The 11561-nt window shown below is 34.9% G+C and overlaps 1 protein-coding gene across 1 annotated transcript in view; it reads right to left on the reverse strand.

Annotated features, from left to right (window-relative positions):
• Nucleotides 1–3804: 3804 nt before the first annotated feature.
• Nucleotides 3805–11561, reverse strand: part of AHR (aryl hydrocarbon receptor) — a 49278-nt gene continuing 41521 nt past the window's right edge. Inside the window, 2 exon segments of the mRNA XM_017889073.1 lie at nt 3805–7036; nt 9691–10936. Coding sequence (XP_017744562.1) covers nt 6893–7036; nt 9691–10936 — 1390 coding nt within the window. The 3' untranslated portion in view covers nt 3805–6892.

The raw sequence follows: 11561 nt of genomic DNA on the forward strand, positions 1-11561 counted from the left end.
AAAACTTTTGCAATCTATCCATCTGACAAAGGGCTAATATCCAGAATCTACAAAGAACTTAAACAAATTTAAAAAAAAAAAAAAAAAAACCCATCAAAAAATGGGCGAAGGATATGAACAGACACTTCTGAAAAGAAGACATTTATGCTGCCCCAACAACATATGAAAAAACAGCTCTCATCACTGGTCATTTAGAGAAATGCAAAATCAAACCACAATGAGATACCATGCTCATGCCAGTTAGGAATGGCAATCATTTAAAAGTCAGGAAACAACAGATGTCTGGAGAGGAGTGTGGAGAGAATGAGGAATGCTTTACACTGTTGGTGAAGTGTAAATTAAGTTCAGACCATTGGGTGGAACGACAGCAATCGGCAATTCCTCAATGATGCAGAACAGGAATACATTTGACCCAGCAATCCCATGTATGGTATATACCCAAAGGATTGATTAAGCAATTCTAGCTATAAGAATCTTATGCACACATATGTGTTTTATGCGGACTTTATTCCAATAGCAAGACTTGGAACCTGACACCAACGCCATCCAAATGCCATCAACTGACAGACTGGATAAAGAGAATGTGGTTACTACAAGGATACAGTAAGCCAGAACGCATGGTATCTAGGTACAAAACAATGATATAGACAGACCAATGGAACAGGAACAGAGACCTCAGAAGTAACACCACACGTCTACAACCATCCGATCTTTGACAACTGACAAAATAAGCAATGGGGAAAGGATTCCCTATTTACTAAATGGTGTTGGGAAAACTGGCAGCATGGAATACTATGCAGCCATAAAAAAGGATGAGTTAATGTTCTTTGCAGGGACATGGATGAAGCTGGAAACCATCATTCTCAGCAAACTAACACAGGAACAGAAAACCAAACACTGCATGTTCTCACTCATAAGTGGGAGTTGAACAACAAGAACACAGGGACACAGGGAGGGGAACATCACACACCAGTGGGGGGGCTAGGGGAGGGATACCATTAGGAGAAATATCTAATGTAGATCACAGGTTGATGGGTGCAGCACACGACCATGGCACGTGTATACCTATGTAACAAACCTGCACGTTCTGCACATGTACCCCAGAACTTAAATTAAAAAATAAAAAGATATTCATCAAATCAGTAATGAGGACTGATGGCAATGTAGAGTTTTACCTCCAACTAAGAGGTTGTGAAGATATAGGAAAATAGTAATGAGAGATATAAAGATACTTGTCATGTGGCAATAAAAAACTATTTTTATACAAAAGCAATTAAAAAATTATTGTGGAATAATTTTAGATTTACAGAAAAGTCAAAAGGTTATAGTTTCTTTATTCTCTTCAGCTAGGTACCTCTAATGTTTTATCTAACCATGGCACATTGGTCAAAACTAAAAAATTAACAATGATGCGGTACTATTAACTAAAGAGTTCTGCAGATTCTCAGTAATGCCCTTTTTCTATGAAGGACGCCATCCAAGATCTCACATTAAATTCAGTCATCATGCCTCCTTAGCCTCCTCTGCTCTGTGACAATTATTCAGTCTTTTTCTGTGACAGTGACACTTTAAAAAAAATCCTCTCAGAAATTTTGTGGCATGTCCCTGAATCTGGGTTTGATGTTTTCTCATAATTAGACCAAGGCTATATGTTTTTAAGAATATCAGGAAGCTTTGAGACCTACACTTCTCAAAGCATCATATCAGGTAAATCATGTTGTATCAACATGACTTTTCATTGGTGGTTAACCTTGATCACTTGGTTAAGGTAGTGCTTGCCAGAGTTCAACAATGTAAAGTTATTTTCTTCTCTTTCTGTACTCTATTCCTTAAAAGCAAGTCATTAAGTCTAGCTCATATTTCCAGGGGAGGAGAACTAAGATCACGCATCAGAGGACATAGTAGCTACCAATATTATTTGGTATTCTTCTATAGGAAAGATGTGCTCCTTCTCCCCCATTTATTTTTCAACCATTTTATTTATATCAGTATGGATTCCTGGATATTCTTTGTGCTGTAATCTAATGCTATCATCATTTATTTAGTTGCTCAAATTATTCCAGTTTTGGCTACTGGCAGCTAAGTATTTTATATAAATCACTGAATCCTCCAGCAATCCAGTGAGACAGGTACTGTTAGTCTTATTTCACAGAAAAGGAATCTTAGGCTCAGAGAAAGTAAGAAACCTTCCCAGTGACATATCTTATTTGTGGCAAAGCCAGGATTTATACCTAGTAGTCTGACTCCAGCGTCTATGTGTTTAGCTTAGCTATGCTATGCTGCTCTCTAAGGGAAAGAATTGCTCCACAAATGTCAATCAGAGGTAAGGCATTGAATTACCACTTCTTAGATAGTACATACAGAAAGAGCCACAAATGGTCAAAATGAAGCCTGCTGCCAGGTGGGAGGAGGAATGAGTGGTTAACAAAGGAAAGAGAAGAGATAACAGGAGCTTATAGGACAACTAATGTCATGGAAGAGAAGAAAAAAGTTCATTGAAAGTGCAATCAATTTGGTTGCAGGGCCATAGAAAATGAGGCTATTGTAAGAAGTTTAGTGAACGAACACAGCAGTATAATGGAAGGATGGAAAACAAAACCAGATTTCAGGAGATCAAAACTGTTACAAAGGAAGAAGGTAAAGAAGTAATTTAATAGAGAAGGAAGTGCAGGTTCAAGTAATTTTTTTCCAGGATGGAGGAGGACCCATTCACAGGGAATCCTACAGAAAAGGAGAGCCTCTCAGAAGGGAGTTGTCAAAGCTGTGTGCATGAGAATGAGAAAGGACGGGGGCTAACCCTGGAGTTCAGGAACCTCTCCTCCTCACATACTGTAGGTAAGTCCAAGGATAGAGGAATTGCTGAGGTGAGACCAAGGATAGAGCAATTGCTGAGGTGAAGGTACAGACAAACTTAGGGTGATACCCTCAATTTTCTTAGTAAAAACGGAAGGTCATCTGCAGACAGTGAAAGACATTAGACAGATGTCATCCAGTCCTGTCAGTGGCCAATGTCCCTGAGTCGGTGTTTGGTAGAGCTGGTGAAATTGGACAATCTAGAGTCGTTCATGGTGACAGAAATCACCTAAGTGCAAGCAGAGATGCACTCAGGTTATCTGGATTTTTACTTGAATTTTTTCAGATCAAAGAGTTAAAACTAAATATTTTAGGTAATTCTTAAAGACTCAGAGTTAGTCTAAAATGTTCAGAATTAAGTATGATGCTAACTTATGATATGCTAGTGGAGAAAAATACCACATTGTAAAGAAGAGATATAAATCTAATAGAAAATAACTGTCACGAGAATGAAAACTTCTCAGAAATTTTCTTCAATCAATTCTAATTGCAGAATTTTCATGAATGTTCAACAGTCATTAATTTAAGGCCAAAGGCTTCTGTATCATTTATACTTATTAAACAGATATACTAAGTTTGGGCAATGGTTTTTCTAAACTAAGCAAAAAATACAGCTAACAAGGGTTATTTCAAATTTCTTCAGAAATATTCGTAAAATATTATTAAAATGGGATTTTGGATTTTAATCTAAAATACACTACTACACTGATAACACAGGGCTTAAAAAAAGTTCATTTCAGAAGTAATTTAATTTATGAAGCTACTGAGAGTGTTTTTTATATACAGATAAAGGTCAAACATTGGGGGCAAAATTGTCTAAGAAGTTTATGAATTGACTTAACATATCACTAAGCATTGTAGATTGCCCTCATCTAACACAGTTATAATACTATAGTATAAATGATAATCTCCTTTACATGGACCAGAGAGAAGAATTTACATTAAGCCATGTTATCCATGTTTGTTATTTTATTATTTATTGTATACAACTTTGATAATAAGGACATTATAAATCATACTTTAAGCAAAAATCTATGCATGATATATGTAAGCAGTAACACTTTGAAGAAAAAAGCCATGAAAGCATTTACCTAAAATTTAGTAACATCGAAAACCACTAGTTTGTGCATAGTAATGATTGAAATCTTCATAATACACTAGAATACTGGTAAGTCTTCAGGTATTATAAGAAAAACCTGGTATAGGAAAAGACTCAATGAGACACATCCACATCCTTAAATGTGCACATCATCTAGAAATAAATCTCTCAATGTAGCGGTGCACTAAGCATCCTTTGTTTGGCACTTAATACAGACAAACGGGTATTTGGTTTAATGTGATTTTATTATTCTTAGATACATTTTAGTTATTTTATATAGATAAAAATATACAATATTGCTTTTAAAACTTTTAATTTTGTAACTGTATAACTGATTGTCATCATATTCACGATTAAAAGCCTATTTTCTACTAAACAGTTTATCCAGTAACATGTGGAAGAGAGTAACAAAAATGGTTTATGTAAGACTTATAATAAAAGGTTTAGATGTAAAAATAGAGTATTAATCTAGACCACTGGTCTAAATCCTTAAAAGAATACCTCATGCTGGAAACAAATTATGAAATGTTTCAGACAAATTTTCAAAACTTAAATTGATTCTACAGGTTCAAAGTTTTGACGAAAATACACAGAACTGAGAGATATTTTGTACGAAGACACTTTTATATACATTAATTTACTAAAAAAAGTAAAAGAAATAACTTTTTTTTTTTTTTTGGAGATGGAGTCTCGGTCTATTGCCAGGCTGGAGTGCAGTGGTGTGATCTCAGCTCTGCAACCTCTGTCTCCCGGGTTCAGGCTATTTTCCTGCCTCAGACTCCCCAGTAGCTACGACTACAGGCTCACGCCACCATGCTCAGCTAATTTTTGTATTTTTAGCAGAGACAGAGTTTCACCATGTTGGTCAGGATGGTCTCGATCTCTTGACCTCGTGATCCACCCTCTTCGCCCTCCTCCCAAAGTGCTGGGATTACAGGCGTGAGCCACTGCACCTGGCCGAAAATTGTATTTTAATACATCTCAGTTTGGGATTCCATCAGATTTTAAAATAATACATGTAAAATGTGTCTAAGTTCTTCAGCTCTCATAGCTAAAGGAAAGAATAGCTGAGTGTGGTGGCTCATGCCTGTAATCCCAACATTTTGGGAGGCCAAGGTGGGAGGCTCACCTGAGGTCAGGAGTTTGAGACCAGCCTGGCCAACATGGTGAAACCCGTTTCTACTAAAAATACAAAAATTAGCTGGGCATGGTGGCACATACCTATAATCCCAGCAACTTGGTAGGCTAAGGCAAGAGAATCGCTTGAACCCAGGAGGTAGAGGTTGCAGTGAGCCAAGAATGTGCCACTGCACTCCAGTCTGGGCGGCAGAGTGAGACTCTGTCTCAAAAAAAAAAAAAAAAGAAGAAGAAAAAAAGAAGAAAAGATGGTGTCATGTTTTCTTTTAAGCCATTTCAGGACAGTAAAGTTGGTAGAGTGATTAATTTGCCTACTGGTAAAGAAGATCAATATATCATTAAAACAACCTAATGTTTGAAGGTAAATGAACTGTGTGGTTGTCTTTTCTTAATACCAACTTTAAGCATTTGGATTCATTACTTTACTTCTTACAAAGACACACTGATAAAGTATGAAAAGCTCCAACAAATTATTTAAGTGCATATATAAGGTATGGACTTTTTAAAATGAAAAACTGCAAATATCTTACAAATAATTTTGTTCATTATATCTATACAATGCACCATTCAATTCACTCATTACAATACTTTGCACCAAACATTGCTATCTGCAATCTTAACACTCCTCAAATATGAGAAAAACAAATAGTTTCCACTGTTCTAAGAAGCGAAATTTATAAAGTCAACACAATATATTATCAAGGTTTATAGGTCTAAAACAGTTTTTAAAGACAATTTATACACATTGAAATGGGTGCTTTGCTTAATATAATTAAAAGTTAGAAATAAAGCTTCCTGCAATTTAATAAACATGGTTGCAGTTAACAGCAGAGTTTTCACATTGCAACATTCAACTATCATCATGGAGTCTTCAATAAAGGTAAAGAGTGGTATATTTCTTCTGAAAACACTGTTGAGAAACTTAAGTGCGATTGTCTTAATATTTTTATAATAATTAAGAATAATTTGGAAAGACATTTTACTTTTAAATTTTTTCAACATAAGGCACATAGCAACATTTATAGTCTAGAAACAACTAAATTATGTAATAATTATTTTTTCAATCATTATTTGCCCTTTACCTAAAGAAAATGGGTGAGTAGAAGAGTTAAAACGTGCCTGAATTAATGAAAATGGTTGGATTTAGGAAATACAAATAATATTTGTGTGCAGAAAGGTATTAATTTAAAAAAGAAAAAGAATACTTTATATAAAATATACATCCTACAGTGTTACAGGTAGAAAAAAATGTGAGGCACTTAGATGAACAGTGGAGGAGGAAAGCACTGAGATCATCTTTTATAAAAGCACCAAACCATTTATTTTAACATCCGAGATAAAAGCAGAGGTTAACATGATAGGAAAACTAGTTTAGTTCTGTAACTTTGTATTTGGGGAACTAATAAGAATCCAGTAGTTCAAAACTCAAAGTATTTTATTTTTATTCTGACAGAAATAATTCAAATAGAGAATGTTTTCTAATTTAAAAAAGTCTTAGTTTCCCTGATAAAGTTTTGCATATTTTGTGGTGCTCAGAATAATGTGAAATGTAGATGGTATCTCACTACTCTGTGGCAGTACACTTTCTATCTTAATGACTATAGTATAGGTACTATTTTGATACCATTTTTAAACTTCCTTTTCTAAAAGCAAAAATTAAAATTTGGTTTGGAATAATTGTGAATAGCATGCATCAGTGCCTCCATGTGAACTTGCTGACGTCCAACAGTGACAGTTTTATTATTCCATAATCCTTCACAAACTAATTTAATCCAAAAACCAGGGTCAAAATTGGGCTTGGAATTACAGGAATCCACTGGATGTCAAATCAGGAAAAGGTCTGGCTTCTGACGGATGATGAAGTGGCTGAAGATGTGTGGTAGCCTGAGTGTTATTTATGTTATTTAATTCAGCTGGATATGTTTCATTTAAAACTCCATTCTGAAACTGAAAACAAAAATGGTGATGCAACTTATTGGAATAGATCTTCCAAGTATCTTAAGCCACTAAATAATACATTAACATGTATTTTTAAAATCTTACCCCTGAGAGTTGTAAACTTTAAGTTCCTTTACTGCTGCTAAATTTAAATCTTTCACACAGTGAAGACATACTGAGGACATATTATGTATTAGTTGCATTTATAACCTGTTTTTCCATTAATCTGACAGGAAATTTTGAACATGGTACAGATGAGTGATACAGCTGTCTCATTTCAGATTGCCTTTGGGTCAGGCAGGAATTGATGGGTCAAAGAGCACCAGTCAGGAATTACAGTTAAATATTCTCTGTCATAAGTAGGTTTGCTTTGACCAGGTTTCAAGTTATAGGTGTCAATGAACTGATTATATTCAGGAATCTTACATTGGAATGCAAAACTTTTCCAAAAAAGGCAGCTTCTGATTTTCTAAATGTTTCTAAATATTCCTAAAATATTACACCACAGGTATGATTTTCATAACTGATTTCTTATTCATACTTTTAATTAATACTACTGAAAGCATAGTTCTAATTACAGAATCAAGTTACCAAAAGAAAATGCCCTTTCTTGTTTTCTTACACTGCAATGAATCTTGTTTTTTATAACTGCTAGTAGAAAAAAGAAAATAAAAGGAACGACATGAAGATGCACAGCTCTGTAGAGTTTTATAGATTATAGAGCCTTTATATTTTAGTTAGTGGAAGTTCTGGAAACTTTAAAACAGATTAAAATCATAGCCTTAATTGCTTCAAATAAAATCTACCTTTGTAAAGCCTACATAACAGGCTTCAGTAACCAAAATGTTAATTACTTCACAGATCCTCCAAAACATATATAAAATCTATAGTAAAAGTCATATAACCTGTCTCTTCAATGAATGGCAATACTGTAAATTCTTTAAATAAAAAGTGTTACCTGTCCGGATAATGGTGAGTTTTAAATGATTTTTTCTCATTACTCATAACACAATTCATGTCAGCCATTCTCTTTAAACATACTGTACAGAGCAGTGTCATCCAATAGAAATATAATGTGAGTCACATACAGAACTTAAATTTTTGGCCACAGTATATTAAATAAAATACATTACTAAAGTTAATTTTACCTGTTTCTTTTACTTTTTTAATGTGGCTGCTGAAAACTAATCATTTCAACATGAAATCAACAATAAAAGATGAGATATTTTACATTCTTTTTTCAAGCCAAGTCTTCAAAAATACAATGTGTATTTCACACAGCACATCTCAATTTGGACTAGCCATATTTCAAGTGCTCAACTACTCAGTGGCTCAATATTGAGTGTCTTAGTCAATAACATCTACTCTGGAGCATACGTAGGTCTACAGAATTATTTGGTTATTCACAAAGAAACAATAAAAAGTAGTGAGGGGAAAACACTGCAAAGAACTTATGTGCTACTCACGCAACTCCTTATTCAAAATGTAATTTTACAGAATTAACTTCTGTACAATTTGCTTTACTCAAGAGTAAAATATACTTTCATAGCAATTTTCTGAGATAGACTAACTAAATAGTATTCAATTTTAATACAATTGAAAGATGTAAGGAATGAGAATAAGAAAAAATCTTCACCATCATTTTCTATTAAAAAGCTCATAAACGATTACACAAGCAAAATGTATGAAAAAAGCCAGAAAATACAATTAAAGATAAAGCTTCAGGTCATACTTTTAATTATTATACTCTAATACAGAGTAAACAGGGGCCAAGGAGCTTAATTTTAGTCAAGATATTCTTTAAAGCTAAACTTAAATATACTTTAAAATGAACTAAATATTTTCTAATGGAAAAGCATAAATGCAAACATGATATATTCCTGAGTGGCCAGAGACAGCAGCTATTAACATTATGTTAACTTTTTTTTTCAGTGATCATTTTTAAAGTGTGCTCACGCCAGATAGATTCTGATGACACATTTAAACAACAAAAATACACTATCAAGCTTGATTTCCATGACAGAAAGCCAGCTGAGTTACCTCTTTTAAGAAAGGCAGAAAAGAAAGCCATTCTACCCTAAAGGATAAAATGAGGATAGGGGAGGTAATGTGGAGGAATAGCTGGAGAACATGGAGGTGCCTAGGACTGAATTCCAGGGATATAATTAATCTCGAGTTTCAAAGGCATTGTAAGAAAGCACACTTACATTTGAGTTTAACTCAATTTCAAACATACATAAAAAAAATAGAGCTTTGAAGAAATTATTCTTAAAAATTGCAATACTTTTAAAGTTTGAATTTTAAATTGCCATATTTTAAAGAATCCAGAAAGAATAAACCAAATTATCTATTTTAAATATAATATTTCTAAAACTAATTTCACTGGTAATTTAGGTCATCTTATATTAAGGACACATTCATGTTGCTTCAGTCCTTCATATCTTTCTCCCTCATGAATCAGGTGAATGATATATTAGTAACATACTGGAAAAGTACAGGCTTGTAAAAAAAAAAAAAAAGGTAGTCACAGATATAATGAAAAATGTTGTCTCCATGAACGCTATAGAAAACAGATTAAAATCAGCTGACATAAAAAATGTGTAACACGTCTATAAGGTAAAAAGAATCACTGAAAGGTTTTTTCAGTTTGATAACACCCTTACCTTGTTTAAAAATGCCTGCTGGCCTGGCAGTACTGGGTTGTACTGCATCTGACCCACATGGGTGTGCTGAGGTTCTGGCTGGTACTGATACATCGACATGGCCCCAGCATAACATGTCTGAGGAGTTACTATGGCTGACTGTGGATTTAATCCATGCTTTTGGTTTTCAGGAACTTGTAAACAAGTGACAAAATCTTCTAAACTAGAAGTAGTGGGGTATGGGGATGGTTCATAACTCCCCATAGGATAGTCCAGCTCTGTACATTTGGAATGTTGTGGTAATACAGGCTGATTACAGGAAATAAAGTTCTGTGTATAAGGCATAGGATCCATTTCAGATTTGTAGGGGAACTCTTGATTGATCCCATGTAAGTCTGAAAAGACATTATATTGTTGTGGGTCTTGCTGTGGACAACTGAAAGGCATGAATTGGTTAGAGCTCCAATTTGCAAACATGCCATTAACTTGCATATGCTTCATTTTCTGACACAGTTGTTGCTGTGGCTCCACTACTGCTTGCTTTTGGTGATGCTGTTGTTGCTGTTGCTGTTCTAACTGTAGGTGTTCCTGTACCATACAGCTTGAGTTCAGAGCCAGGGACTGTTGCTGTTGATAATCTGAAGGTATGAAGGGAGACTTATTTAAAGAATCTTGGATATATGTCAGAATTTCATCTGTTAAGTCAATGTCTCTGAAGTCAACCTCACCGGAAAATCATTTCTGAAAATTTTCATTCTGCATGTGTTTGATGTCTTCAAAATCAATGCCTAGGTTTTTCATAATGCTGTACAAGTCACTGTTTTTACTATCCTGAAAGAGCCCTAGGTGACCTCCAGCAAATGAGTTCACATCCTGAGGCTGGTCAATTTGCTCATGTTTCAGGATAGTATCATTTCCCATCGGTGCAGTATTATCTTGCCAATTTCTGCATTCATTCATAGACTCGTTAAAGAAATTGTTTTCAAAAGGTGCAGTACCTGAAGTACTTGAAGCAGGACAGAGATAAATAGACTCATCTTGTTGCATCATGGCAGCCAGGAGGGAACTAGGATTGACAGAATCCTTGTTCAGAGTTGATTTGGTAGCAGAGTCTTCTTCGCTAGTGCCATTTTTAGTCCTTAGTGGTAAGGGATCCATTATGGCAGGAAAAGGGTTGGTTGCCTCATACAACAAAGCTTCTCCAGTGGTAAACATAAAAGGCAACGTCATATTTCGTTTTCGTAAATGCTCGTTTCCTTCCTCATCTCTAAAGTTGTGTACAAAAAAGTCTTAGAGACAATTCTATCAAACATTTAAAATAAAATTAAAGAAAGACAAACATCAAGCAAAATAAATTATGATTGAATTCAAAAGGGGGCATATTTTATTTTCACCTCAATTATTCTCATGACTGGTGCTATAAAATTGTTTTTCAGACAAGCATATTTAAATGATTTAATTTTTTTAAAATAACTTAGTTAATTCCATGGTCCCATTACATCCCTACCTGACACCATGGAAAACAAAACAAAACAAAATTGTGTGGAATAAAGATCTACACATGAAAACAGACGATGAGAATTTAGGGGCCAGGCATGGTGGTGCATGCCTGTAATGACAGCACTTTGGGAGGCTCATGTGTGCGGACTGCTTGAGCCCAGGATTTTGAGACTAACCTGGGAAACATGGTGACACTCCCACCTCTACAAAAAAATAAAAATTAGCTAGGCGTGGTGGCACATGCCTACAGTCTCATCTACTCGGGAGGCTGAGGCAGGAGGACTGCCTGAGCCGGGAGGTTAAGGCTGCAGTGAGCCACATTTGTGCCACTGCATTCCAGCCTAGGTGATAGAGTAAGATCCTGTCTCAAAAAAAAAAAAAAAAAAAAAAAA

This window comes from Rhinopithecus bieti, unplaced genomic scaffold (genome assembly GCF_001698545.2).
Source record: "Rhinopithecus bieti isolate Rb0 unplaced genomic scaffold, ASM169854v2 scaffold_16834, whole genome shotgun sequence".
NCBI lineage: Eukaryota > Metazoa > Chordata > Mammalia > Primates > Cercopithecidae > Rhinopithecus > Rhinopithecus bieti.